Genomic DNA, 14,348 nt, shown 5'->3' with positions numbered 1-14,348 from the left:
ATTAAAAAGTGCATGAACATTTTTTTGTATCGAAAAAATATCGAACCGTGACACCAAAGTATCGAACCGAACCGAATGAATTTTGTGTATCGTTGCACCCCTAATATATATATATATATATATATATACTCGTATCATATGATTATTATAATGATAGATTTTGGTAGCCCGACTGGAAAAATCGCTAGCCCCAGGACGTCGGGCTAGCGATATTGCGAGCCCTGTATCTGATTGAGGAATCACTCATCTTTGGAAAAGAGAGTTTATTACAGAGAAATGTCTCTTTCCAAAATAAAAGCTATACTATCCGCTTCTTCTGGGCTATATTCTCAGCAGCATAAGGAGAATCATGTGCTAACAGCTGTCTAAATGACTCGGCTAAAGTTAGTAGCATGCTTGTTGTTTTTGTCTTTGCACTAGGATGATGTCGGCGTAAATGTGCAGTCATATTCGTTGTGTTCCCACTAGTGCTTTCAGGTTAATCTCGTTGAAATGACCTTAACGCCACAACACGGCAAATCTCCGTTAACGAGCTACCGCCGATCGCCCCGTGCATGGGGCTAGACGGCCAACACGTTAACGAGCTAACTGCGCTAACACACTAGTTCCCACCCATGTAATTGAGCATTGCATGGCACATCCAACATACTGTTTTACTTTAGTCCATGACTCGCTTACCTTCAGCATACGACAGAACCAAAATAATTCCAAACGCCAGATCTGAATGAGAGTGGGGGAGGTCCATGTTGCAAGGAGAGCTTAACTTCTGTCTCGCTAGCTTGCCCTGCGCTCTTCCTTCTGACTATGCTGTCTGTGTTGAGCGCTCAGTGGATCTGCGCTCGACAGTGCAGCCTAGGCGGAGTAGTCGAACACAGATTCACTGAGCGCTCAACACAGACAGCATCGTCAGAAGGAAAGTTGATAAAATAAATTACAAATGTTGTATTGTTCGATACATATGCGTACCGAACCAAAAGCACTGTATCGAACGGTTCAATATCGATACGAATATCGTTGCACCCCTAATATATATATATATATATATATATATTAACTTGCTATGACACGAAGACATTTTTCATCTACTGTCATTGCTAATCAAACCATCACCTGGTTTTTCAAGGATAAGCGTAAACATGCCAGACTGAATTAAAACTCAATTTACCCCACTTTAAAAACATCAACCACAGTAAACATAGTTTGCCAAGCCATTCAATCAACACAGTCCTGTTGCTCTAACACGTTTGTCCTGCAGAAATGAAGCGCTGCGATAAGGCTCGTTTGATGTGTTAAACTGCGAAATGTGAATTTCAATAAGGAGATATTATTTGGATGAAAGCAGAACAAATGTATTACAGGTATACGAACGAGGAGAACTGAACTATTTTGATAGCGATAGGTGAAGGGCTCCCCTGGAGTCTAGCCACTGATGCTGGTGAAGAAGAGAAAGCAGATGTCTGACGGAGACTGTGATTGTGATCCTCTCTACAACCTGAATGAGGTGGAGATGGGAAGGAGGGGCGAACTGAAAAAAAAGGGACACAGACAGAACAGGCTGATAGACGACTGGACAAGAGTAGTAAGAAAGTGAAAAGGGCCTTCTTTCCCTCAATGTTAGGCTCAATGACCACATCTAAAAGAAGACAATGTACAGAATCTGACAATGACAATGTATTTTTCAATGTGTCAAAGTGCTTGAAATGTATGTCTTGAACTCAAGTGGCATTCAGATGTGAATGTGTACTGCATGCAGACTAGGAAATGGTAAGATAACCTATCCATGAATCTGTATGTAGTTTTCTTCCAGCCTTTCACAGCCTTTCAGCACTCAAAGTTATAGGAGTGAAGATGAGATGGAGAGTGAGAACAAAGTACATGTGACCATGTGTGAGCAGGAAATGTCAAAGGGTAAAAATGGGTCAGCGAGTGGGGGTGCGATGAGAGCAGGCTGCTGAGGTATGGGTTTGTGTGTCTGGCCTTAGAGCAATGAGAGGTGGACCCACTGAAGGACCTTCTGCTCTCAGAAAGCAAATGAAAAGAAAGTAAAATGAGCAAAGATGTAGCTTTTAGTTAGTGGTTGAGTGTTGGGAGAGTCCTGCCTGCACCTCAGGGTGTAGGGGAGCAGCCTTCATTAGCTGGTTGGATGTGTACAGGGCAGTGGTGGTGTTTTTTGGAGGAGATGAAGCTCATGAACCACAACCTAACAATTACCTGCTCCCAAGGTGTGATGTAGTAACTGACCGACAGCACAACATTTCCACTGTTTCACATACAGTTAGCTTTCCTGCAAGTTCTTCAGCACCTGGCAACCATGAAGGACATGCTCAAAAAAATAGCTGGAGAACATTTTCAGGACAGATAAAGATCTTGAAGAAGTTCCTAGAGCATCATTTACAAGGTGTTGGGACTCTGCAGTTACTGACTGAGTGCGGTGTATGTGGCAATAACCTGAAGCCATTTCATCATCATGCTTTTGTGACATCGTGAGCACCTGTTTCTCTGACCCGGCAGCCATGTTTCTTGGCTATTTAAATACATGTGAAATACTGAGTACTGAGCTCTAAACTGTGCTTAGAACACGTACACACAGTAACAAGAATGGTCGGCATCATTTCACTGAGGCCAAGAGACAGCACATAAGGCAAAGGCAGGTTAACCATAAATAGAAGTCATTATTTTAGAAGGTTTCACACATGGAAGCATATGGTCTTGGCGTGAACCAGGGATTTCACAGAGGATACAATCAGTCTTTGGCTCAATCCAGGCCAGCAGCAGGAGCACCTTTCCAAAATTGGTAAAATAAGATAATTTAACATGAATGTTAACTTACGTACAGAGGTAGCAAAAGTACAAATATTTGTCACTTCAGTAAAGTATAGACACTGAAATGTACTCGAATGTAAAAGTAAAAAGTAGCTCTTTGAGGATGTTTCTACCAGATGTTTTTCGCTGAAAAGCAGACTAAACCTTGTGTCAGAAAGACAGTTTGTGTGTGTGTTTTTTTATATTTGTTTACCTGTTTGAAATCTGCATTTGAAATCAATGAAAGATTATTCGTATCACAAAGTAGAATTTGCAATCAATTTTTGACTTTTAAATATCCTTTACGTATCCAGGTAAGAGGACAAAGAGGGCAGCAGAAACTGCAACAAATATAACATCACAGCTCTATAAACATATTTTAAGTGGCCACAAAGGACTGGATTAGATTGATTAGGTATCAAACACAGAGTAGGTGCTATGCGGCAGATCATAAGGGAACTTGCAAAACAGGATATTTCTTTATTTTATAGTTACCATATCACAAATCCTGATAACTGGTGATAGATACACCAGAAATTGTCTTCTGTGTGTTATTGTTCCCACTGTTCAGATTCAAATCAACTTGAAGGTGTGCAGTGACATGAAATAATAACTGCCCACAAATGTCTTTAACCTACAGTAATAAACAAGTAATGAAAATGTAAGGAGTAGAAAGGAGATATTTGTGTAAAAACGAAGGAAGTAAAAAGCTGGTCAGAAACAAACCTTATGTTAAGTACAGATACTGCTCTGTACAGTAACAAAGTATTTGTACTTTTAACTGTAATTGTAAGGTACAGCTAAAAGGTGTATTGTAAGGTAAGATAATGTATTTTACATAGGGTTGCATGTGAGGTGCAAGGGATTATCTACTAACAAAGTCGTGTGGCCCCCATCACTGACATGCAATTTAACAGCAGATTTACTATTTATTAAGACAATAAAGGTAATGCAACACTGGATTGTAGGGTGTTTCATTGGTGTTTAGACTTTTCCCCCAAGATATTGAAGTACTAGAAACAGATCATATGTCTAGAATTAGGCATGCAGTCACAATGAATGTTGATTAACCTTCAAAATATACGCTGTCACGCTGATTTGAACATTTGCCTCCTATGGCATATGTTACTACAAGATTTGCATTGGAACATAACATAAATGTGTCCATCCTGCTGGCTAAATGCAAGGATGCCACAATCCACAAAACATCTTGGTTATGGCTCTTAACATGTGTCACCACATGGTTGTCAAGAATGTGGAGTCTTTTGCCTACACTTGTTATGGTAAAATGCATTATTATCTTTGCTATTTAAAAATATATTTTCCAGCAATATTAATCTATGTCGATATAATATAATTGATGCGTACAATATTTTTATATGGCATGCAATGTTTTTTCTTATTATATTACACTGAAAAAATACTCATCTATTTTTTCAGCGTTCATGTTGCACTATTTATATGAAGTCTAAATAGCTTTCATTTCAGCGCTATAAATCAATAACAGCACTCTTCTGCAAACCAAAAAAGCATGTTGTACATTGTAGAATAAGACGCTACTGTAATGTGTTTATCCCCATGTGCAGTTAGCCTTTTGCCTGCAGGTGAACTTATGTCTACCTCCACTGTTCCCACCAATATATGAAAACAACCTCTGCTTTGGATGCACCTCTTTAGATACTGCTGATTTGACTTCTTTTGGTTGGCTCTAACCGAGTGCCCTGTGTGTAATTTATCCATGCAGTATTAACTTTTTCCTATTTCAGAAAAAAGGAAAATGATTGGCTCTGAGATCCGTTCTCCTCTTGCGATTGGCTGTTCCTTGTTTCCGGGGCTCCGCTCTGCACTCATTTGACGTTTCTGTCGGTCTGCTCTGAGACAGACTGGAGAGAATGGCTGCCAGTGGAGGTTAGCAAAATCTTCATTGTTTTGTGTACTTAAATATTGCTTTTTAAAGTTAGAATATGTAAGTTTATGTGTTCACCAGGCGTAGCTTTACAGATTAAACGAAGGGGTCTTGACATGTTGCAGTTTCATTAAATAAGGTCAGGTTCTAAACGACTCCTCAAAACTGTTGGCTGTCGTTAGCCCGGCTATGTAGCTAACGTTAGCTGTGTGGCTAACTTTCGGCCGGTTAGCTCGCTGCCACAGCTGACTGTGTAAACACTTGTTTATGACAAGAGACAAAGGTTAGACAAGTTGTAGTAATGGCTATAGTCATCAAATGAATCGACTAGACATTGCGCTACACACTCTTATGCTTCTATAAGATGAAGACGTCAACACTTAAAACACTTCAGATTTTTGTCGCCATTTATATCTCGCAATGTTGTGTCAAAGAAAGCTTTGCTAGCATTAGCTTGGTGTCTAGCTGTCTGCTAAAAGTTAAGCTTGCTCCTCAACTAGCTAAGCCAACCGCGAGCATTACTGTATTTTATGAAACACAAGCATTCAGGCGAAGTTGTGTACAGCGTCGCTCTTCATTAGTGTCTATTCTTCAAGTTTGTTTTCAGTCTTATTAGCTAACCAGACCGTTACTGCAGGCACAGGGCAGCGATGAGAGATGTTAGCAAGCTAGCTACCACCTGGTGTGATAGTAGTTTTCTATTTACCCACCGAGAGTCTTTGTCCTGTCAGCATTGCACAACCCGAGACATTTGTTGTAAGTTTGTATACCGTATAAGTCAAAGTGAAGCTTTACAGCAGTCATAAAGTTGGTGTGCCACTTTTATAACTTGATATAACACATGTGATAAGAAAGACGTTCACTTTGTGTACGCTTATAAGGGCAGCACTGCTGTACTCACGAGTTTCTAGGCTCATGTATTGTCCTGCTGCTTTCATTCAGTATAAGAGAAAGGGAACAATCTCTCGGTACAAGTTTAGAAACAAGCAAATATAGCGCAGGAAATAGTTATATTTATACAGCTGTATCAGTCATTATATCTGGACCTTTAATCCAGGTGACATACACCCTTAAAATTTGGTCATCAGGTTTTCACACACTCCACACTTTATTTATGTTATTACACTATAAAAAGAATGTGTGGCTCCATAGTATAGTGGTTTAGAGATTTACCTAACAAAAACTATCCCTCAGTTTTGCTGTTTTTTGTATTTTCATTTATGGAACAACTGCAATGTTTAAGCTTTATTCAGTTGACATTTTTTTTTAAATAATATGTAATTAATGTTTGTATAAAGATGTATTGGTTCATATTTATGCTAATATGAATGTGGGTCAAGTATATGCATGTATATGAGGGTACCACAATGATGATCCTGCTAAATTGGCAGTGTTGAACATTGGGTACGCGTAAGCATGTGCATACTTCTTTGTACTCCAGTTTGGGCTTTGATTAATTTTTATTTCATGTAATGCACATTTCTTTGTCATTTGAGTTTATTTCCTTATATATTTGAATGTCTTTAAAATCCAAAATAAAACTGTATATCATATCATGTATATCATAGCACAAGTAAAAGATCCTCAGTTTAATCCCAGAAGGAGGCATAAATCCCCTTGGGGGCCGGAAGGGCATCCAGCTTAGAAACATGCGAAGCTACCCGCTGTGGTGGCCCCTTGTGACAAGGGAGCAGCTGGAAATTGCTTTATAATATAAAATAACTAGAAGGTTTTGTATTTCTTTTCAAGATTTTTATGTTAGAAAAGTAACAATATTTACCTACAATGTCTAAAATAATCTCCAAGTAAGTGTTGCTTAAAAGTTTGTGAAACATAGGGATTGAGTAAGATCACAAAAACTCTTGTATTTACACTCTAGTCATCTACACTAAGGAAATTCAGATATTTTGAAATCTCTTAGGCAGTGGGTTAGAGGCTGTGTGCTTTATAGAGTAGTTATGATATTAGAAATTCAAACTCAATAGCACTGTCTAAAAAAATCCCATCTTCAATGCCAGTGGAGAAAGAAAATGAAATGAAAAAACTGACAACAATACAAACTGTAACATCAATGATAACACTGTTTCTATATTATTGGACTTAGTGCAAAAAACCCACAATAAAATATGACAGATATTTTAAGATTGTCTGAAATTGTGCTTTGCTTCTTTTGACTTGGCACTATATTTTTGTTGCTGATCAAGTAGAGTTAGTCTGCTAGGTTCTAACTGCTGCTGTTGCTGTGTAGCTGCAGAAACAATTCAAACACTTCACACTGCCTATATACACTTTATATAGACACCTTTAACTAACACTGCCTATTATAACATTACACATGAGCAGGACTGATTACATTTGCTGCTTACCTGCTACATTAATGTTATCTTTTTATTATTAGTCATATTGGCTAGCCATTACCTTAATGATAACTTAACGCACAGCTAGTGCCTTTCTTATGTAAATGCTAATAGTTAGTGGTGATGTGTGTGGCTACAAGGTTAATATTCATGATAAATGTTTAATACTTTGATGTTGCTGATGGGAACTTAAATTACCTCTTAACATTTATCTTAAGAGATGTTCAGTGTTGTGAAGATTAAACTACTGTTCATGTTAGGGATGTCCCGATCATGTTTTTTTGCCATCGAGTCAGAGTCCGAGTCGTTTGATTTTGAGTGTCTACCTATACCGAGTCCCGATCCGATACTTCTATAATACATAAAAAAAAAGAATAAAGAAGAGCGAACAAACAGATCCTGGATGTTCCTCATTTTTTAAATTTAATTCACCTTATTTTAACATTTAACAGCTCTGTTAACAAACACAGCACTTTTGTGAGGTAGCTTGAACAATCAAGTAATAAATAAAATAAATTCTTCACTTATGGACTTTAGTGCAACAGTAAATATTAAAAAAAAGTTTAATATAAAAACAAATAGCACCTCAACTTAAAATATCCGGCAGGCATGTAAACAAATAAAAAAATAAAAGATCCACAGTGTTTGCAAAGCCAGTAATGTGCTTTTAGGAACTGCACTCCTAACTCTTACTGTCATCACAGTAGTAAGTTTCGCAGAAAAAAAAGTATGTTTCTCTTAATGAAAACTAATATCTCTACCTTGTCAGGTTTGAGCCTGTTTCTGTTCTCATCAAGGACGTTTGCAACGGCACTAAAAAGGCTCTCACTGTCCACAGAGCTAAAGGGGGCATGAGATACTGGGTTGCAACTGGGTCGATACTGGGAAGCTGATTAGCATGTTCTTTCCAGTACTGAAGTGGGTCGCTTTTCCAAGTTTACATATCTCACAATGGCAATGTTGTTGTCATCAACTTTATAATACCTCCAGACCACAGACATACTCGCGTTTTTCATGTGTTCAGCCGCTAGTGAGGGAAGCATGGCTGCTTGTCTGCAGCTGGTTTGTAAAATTGTGTGTCAGCTGGATGGGCTGAAGACGGTACTGTTGGTATTGATGCTCTTCCAAATGACTATATAGCGGTTAAGTATTAAAAATGCACATTGTATAAACTGAATAGGCAAATGGTACAGAGCTCTACACTGGCAGCTAAACAAAAACTTCAGAAGAATTGGTAGCTCCAGATCAGAAGCTGTGGCTGCTATTGTCAGGTATGTTAACATCATATTTAAGTCCTTTCTTCTGTAATAATCTATTAATTTTTAATTTAAAAAATGTTTCTACATAAATGAGTGTTTAAACCAGAGCACTGTTGACTATGTACGCTGTATTACTGTTTAAAGAATTTAGTAATTATCATTATTATGTGATTATGTGTGGTTTTGCAACCTGTTTACAACTCTCCTGATCTTGTGTCCCCAGGTAACCTCAGGTACCTGTCATTAGACATCCTCTGGACCTGACCTGACCTGACCTATGTCTTATGCTAACTCAGTCAAAGGGATCTGGGTTTTTTTCTTTTCTGATTCATTCTCAAAATTGACACTTTGCATTCGTCAAAACAACTAAAGATACTGAGATTAAAGTGCTTTAAATACTCATACCTCGTGCACTGTCTTTATTCTTCTCTTACAGTACATTTTGTTGGCATACTGCATGTGATATTCGTTTGTAGTAAACTAGAGCTTACATATCTAGAGTGTCTGTGAGGCAGTTTTTTTTCTGCAGCATTTTCTTAATTTTTGGGGCTCTTTGGTATATACATGAAGCATTTTGTGTTTTCATGTCAGTTATACATGTGTTTAGAGTTGACTGAAAAAATTAAAGTGAGATGATAATAATATTTTTTTCTGTTTCTGCTCTTGTTCAGAGGTAGGGAAGCTGTTACAAGTACAAAATGGGACGCTTCCAATCACCAACTACAATGGGGTAGATGCTGTTCATGCTTGTAACATCCTGCAGCAGCTCAAAGCCTTGTACGATGAAGCACAGCTCACAGACATCGTTGTAGAAGTGGACCATGGCAAGACTTTCTCATGCCACAGAAATGTTCTTGCTGCAATCAGCCCATATTTTAGGTAGGAAATTCAGCACTGCATATGTGCCTATGTCCTTCATTTGTACGTGTTTGTTTACAAATATTTATTAGTTGCTTTCTTTCTTGGTTTCACTGTCATTTTGACTAGAGGTTGTTGTTGTCTAGAAAATACGATTTTCTGATAAACTTTCTCAGTTTTTAAGATGAGAATTTATAATAATCATAAAATAATTTGTGTTTTTTCAAATGTTCCTCTAGGTCCATGTTCACCAGTGGCCTTACAGAGAGCAGTCAGCGTGAGGTTCGAATTGTTGGCGTGGAATCTGAATCCATGCACCTTGTCCTAGATTATGCCTACACATCCAGGGTCTCGCTCTCTGAGTCTAATGTCCAGGCCCTATTCACTGCAGCCAGCATTTTCCAGATCCCTGCCCTGCAGGACCAGTGTGCCCAGTTCATGATCAGCCGACTTGACCCTCAGAACTGTATAGGAGTCTTTATGTTTGCTGATGCATATGGGCACCAGGAACTGAGGGAACGCTCACAGGATTATATCCGCAAGAAGGTCAGTTGAACATAAGCCTAAATTGGTTATTAACCGTTACTTTTGGACTGTGATGTTATGAATGCCTTCAGCTATTTTATACCACAGTTTTTAGACATGTTGTGGTATCTACTTTTGTAGTTCTGCTTTCTTTATGACCAGGACATTTGGCTGCCAAAAAACTAAGGATGTACTGAGTGTTAAATTTCTTGGTTGGTACTAATATGTAATGATAATTTGGTAGACGACTGATATAATTTTTTAATTTCTTTTTTGTGTTTATGGCTTTTTCTACTTTTATGTATTCCTTGTTTAGTGGCCAGGGGAATTGATAAATAATTTAGAGTACTGTTTTATAGTCTTTCAGGTCTTCATCAAGAGCTTAAAGACTTAATGTGACACAGTTCCTGCTTTTGGCAAATGTCTTATTTTTGTTGGAACAGTGGCAGTCAACAACATTGACATCGAACTTTGTAATGTCTGAACTGAAACTCTAAAACTTCTTTTGTTTTAGTTCTTGTGTGTATCACGGGAGCAAGAGTTCCTCCAGATGACCAAGGAGCAGTTGGTCAGCATTTTGAATAATGATGACCTCAATGTGGAAAAGGAAGAGCATGTCTATGAGAGCATTGTCCGCTGGCTAGAGCATGATCTGTCTGGCCGTGAAACTCATCTAGCTGAGGTTTTTTCCCAGTGTATCCGTCTGCCCTTGCTGGATGAGGCCTTTCTCAATCGGATACCTCCCCCCTTTGCTTGCGCCCTCTCCCTTTCAACAGACTCTGCTGAGGCCAAAGCTCGCCTCACTGGCACAAATGGTTGTCCACAGCGCCTGGGTATGACTGCTTCTGAGATGGTCATCTGCTTTGATGCTGCTCATAAACACTCAGGTAAGAAGCAGACGGTGCCTTGTCTGGACACGGCGACAGGAAGGGTGTTCAAACTCTGCAAACCACCTAATGATCTCCGGGAGGTTGGCATCTTGGTGTCCCCAGAAAATGACATCTACATTGCTGGTGGGTACCGTCCGAGTAACAGCGAGGTGTCCATAGACCATCGAGCAGAGAGTGACTTCTGGCAGTACGAGCATGCAGGCAACCGATGGCTTCCACGTGCACCTCTTCTGAGAGCCCGAATTGGATGCAGGCTTGTGCACTGCTGCGGGAAGCTGTATGCACTGGGAGGCCGTGTTTATGAAGGTGATGGGCGAAATGCATTAAAATCAGTAGAGTGCTATGATGCCAGAGACAACTGTTGGACTGCAGTCAGTCCAATGCCAGTGGCCATGGAGTTTCACAGTGCTGTAGAGTACAAAGACCGTATCTACGTCCTCCAAGGTGAGTCTTTCTGTGCTCAGGGGAACTTATGCAATTATGTTTTTTTTGTTTGTTTGTTTTTATCTGTACAAAATATGTAAATAAAGTGATATTAATACAACAGACATACTGCATATGAAAACAATTTAAATGCATCTGATCATAACTCTGTCTCTTTGTTTCGCACAGGTGAATATTTCTTCTGCTATGATCCCCGTAAGGACTACTGGAGTCATCTGGCGCCAATGAGTGTCCCTCGGAGTCAGGGTCTGGCTGCCTTGTATAAAAACTGCATCTACTACATAGCTGGGATCTGCAGAAACCACCAGCGTACTTTTAATGTGGAGGTCTACGACATTGAGAAGAACACATGGAGCCGCAAGAAAGATCTACCCTTTGACCAAGCCACAAGCCCGTATATCAAGGCCATGCTGCTGCAAGGCAAGCTACACCTGTTTGTACGAGCTACACAAGTCATGGTGGAGGAGCATGTGTTTCGCACTAGCAGGAAGAACTCCCTTTACCAGTATGACGATGAGGCAGACGTATGGACCAAAGTCTATGAGACACCCGATCGCCTCTGGGATTTGGGCCGCCATTTTGAATGTGTGGTGGCCAAACTTTATCCACAGTGTCTCCAGAAAGTGCTTTGAGGTATTTGAATTTTGTGGACCCCGTCTCTGAGGCAGAGGGGGGATAGTGTGGTCCAGCCTGCCTTGTGCCTGGTGTTACCTTGGGTTTGCACCACATGCACCATTTTTGGTTAAGTCTTAAGTTGTTCAACTTCTGGTTTAAAATGATCAAAATGGGGGTGCTTTTAAAGATTGCAGTATTTTTTTTCTTTTTTCAAGAAAGCACCAACTACCCACACTGAGGCTTGTTTAACAAAACCGTACAATGACTCATAAGTGCAATTATACTATTTTTTTTTTTTTTTTTTGCTTGTTGTCGAGCCATGTTGTTCTATTTTTGTGTTAGGTGCATAAATACACCAGTCAGCCACAACGTTAAAACCCCTGAGTTGCAGGGTGGGGCCTCTGTGGATTGGGTTGTATTAGTGCTATCTGTAAATGGTTTTACTGTTGTGGCTGATTAATGTGTGTATGAATTTTTACAAATGATAAGCATGGAACTGAGGGTGTTGCCTCTGGAGATATGGATGCTATGTGTCAGCATAAAGTGAAACTCTATATAGATATAGAAATATACAAATAGTCATATAAACTATATATTCATACGGGTAAGATGAGTACCTTAGGTCATTAGTAGATTGCTGGCTCTGAGGTTTGTGTGGATTTTTTTCCTGTTCTGCGTTTATGCCTCTCTTCAGTTTATTTCATATGCAAGTTTTAATTTGAAGTGTGCTTGTGATTGACATTAGTGTTTTTAAAGGTTGAAAGTTAAATGGTAACTTTTTATTGCCCACTCTTCCTCCACAGGTGTCAGTGTGTCAAACATACACTATGTGCGGCTTCCAGACTTTTTTTTTTTCCTGGTTTGAGTTGGCATCCATTAAGTGAAATGTTAGAATATTCACTCTCCACATTGGAGAAACAAGGACGGAGTCAAATTTGTTGCAACACTAAGTGGCTCATTCAGACCAACAGGTTTACCTCAGAAACTTCAGAGATTTTTGATTAGGAGCAAAGGGACATTTCAGGCCGTTGTGTTGATATAAACAAGTGTTTGCTCTGAGTTTGAGCTCTGAGTTTGTTCTTTGACACCGGGTGATTAAACGCTTGAAAAAAAGGGTTCCAATAGCCTTCCTCGTAATGCCAAAAGAGCATTTGAGGTCTTACTATAGTTGTCGTGGAAGTTGGAAACGGATTTTGTGGTAGCAATAAATCTTGGAACTGTGATTAGGCTATATTACATTGTATTACCTTATTAAAAGTGCATTAATTGTTTTGTGTGCTCGTCTCTGCTAGCGAAGATCAGTAGTACCCATAACGATTGTTTGGCTGTTGGCTGAAGTGATGTGGATTTTTCGTGGAGATCTTTTGTGATGCCAATGTGCCTGCAGCTAGAAAAAAAGGGGCATCAGAATCAAAAACTGTTCCTCCTGATGAAGAATATCTGAAAAGTCTTACTCAGCGTTGCACTGAATAACTCGCCACTTCAGCGGTCCTTAACTGCAAACTTTACGAGGCACCCTCGTAAAGCTATGAATCCGTCTTTACACGTCATCACAGAGGATACAAACTTTTGGTGCTGGTGCTTTTTTCTGTTTTTTTTTTTTTTTTGACAATCTTGTACAGAAGAACGCCACCACTGGAGGGCGTTTGCTGTCAAAGTGTGACATTTTTAGTGCTGTCAGTTTCCTCACGCAGGTTCCTGTTTCATCATTGCACTACACATTTCTTGTGTATTTTATCTAAGCAAGGAGTGCCCTCCTATTAAGTGAAAACATTTTAGCAACCATATAGTAATCATCTTAAGAGATTTACATTGGCATTTAATACAGGAAAAGTCGCATTCATTAAGGACTTGAGGATATAATTAACTTCTCCGAGAGAAGATTCACTGTTGACTGACTTTAACCTGATTTCTAGTCAACCCAGCTTGAACAATGTTTCCCACGAAAAAGGGTCAGAGTGGGTCTGGGCTTCACTCGACTGTCCACAGACAGCCATTTGCGAACCAGGAACGGAGAACTCTCAGGATTTCTACTGATACCCAGTACTGTATTTAAGTTGTTTTTGTTATGTGTAATATACTGTACTATAGATTTGCTGTACTTGCACAGTTTTTTAAAGTTATCTTCAGTTTCTTTTATAACTTGAAAAATAGATGTGATTTCTTTTTGTTGTCTCTAGTGGCTGTTTTGTTTTTTCTTTACATAATTATCTGTTTAGTTATAATAGAGTAATCCTGTTCTGTTGAGGGGGAAAAAAAAATTACCCGCACGAGTGATATATTTTGATTTGCCCCCCTCCACCCCGTAGTACAGTAGTATCTTTGGAACATCTCACTGAAACTAAGCATTACAGTTGAAGTAACTGCATTGTTACAACATATTTCAAACACCAGTCATGTAATACACAAAGCTATAAAACCTGCTTTCTCCTAAGAGTTGGCTGCCCTGTGCGGCCAAACACAGCTCGTTCTGGTCATCTTCATGCATCACCTATGGGTGCTATTCCATTGTGTCTTTTTAATCCATTTATTTTTCTGTTGGTTTTTTTTTGGTTTTTTTGGGTTTCAGGTTATAGTGGTTGTTGAGCTCAACTGTGAAATTCACCTTGCACATAATTTGAAAATAAAACTATTAAAAGTGAAATGTTTTATTTTTATTCTGTTTATTTTTAACTTTCAAGTGACTGAGGCC

The 14,348-nt window shown here is 39.1% G+C and overlaps 1 protein-coding gene across 1 annotated transcript; it reads left to right on the top strand.

The window, feature by feature from the left end:
• Nucleotides 1-4,605: 4,605 nt before the first annotated feature.
• On the top strand, nt 4,606-14,276 carry kbtbd8 (kelch repeat and BTB (POZ) domain containing 8). The gene is made up of 5 exons (XM_005941342.2): nt 4,606-4,710; nt 8,996-9,203; nt 9,422-9,728; nt 10,222-11,041; nt 11,210-14,276. Exons 1-5 carry the CDS (start codon nt 4,695-4,697, stop codon nt 11,671-11,673), a joined length of 1,815 nt encoding a protein of 604 aa, XP_005941404.1. The 5' UTR covers nt 4,606-4,694; the 3' UTR covers nt 11,674-14,276.
• The last annotated feature ends 72 nt before the right edge of the window (nt 14,277-14,348 follow it).

Source organism: Haplochromis burtoni, unplaced genomic scaffold (assembly GCF_018398535.1).
Source record: "Haplochromis burtoni strain Fernald_Lab_line unplaced genomic scaffold, NCSU_Asbu1 Contig_314, whole genome shotgun sequence".
Lineage (NCBI taxonomy): Eukaryota > Metazoa > Chordata > Actinopteri > Cichliformes > Cichlidae > Haplochromis > Haplochromis burtoni.
This window is presented reverse-complemented; position numbering and strand designations above follow the sequence as displayed.

What these genes read in the sequence shown, in the direction of transcription:
- kbtbd8 (XM_005941342.2), top strand. An exon ending in AGGATTATATCCGCAAGAAG is followed by an intron (nt 9,729 to 10,221) that starts GTCAGTTGAACA and finishes CTTTTGTTTTAG; the next exon opens with TTCTTGTGTGTATCACGGGA. An exon ending in CCGTATCTACGTCCTCCAAG is followed by an intron (nt 11,042 to 11,209) that starts GTGAGTCTTTCT and finishes TGTTTCGCACAG; the next exon opens with GTGAATATTTCTTCTGCTAT.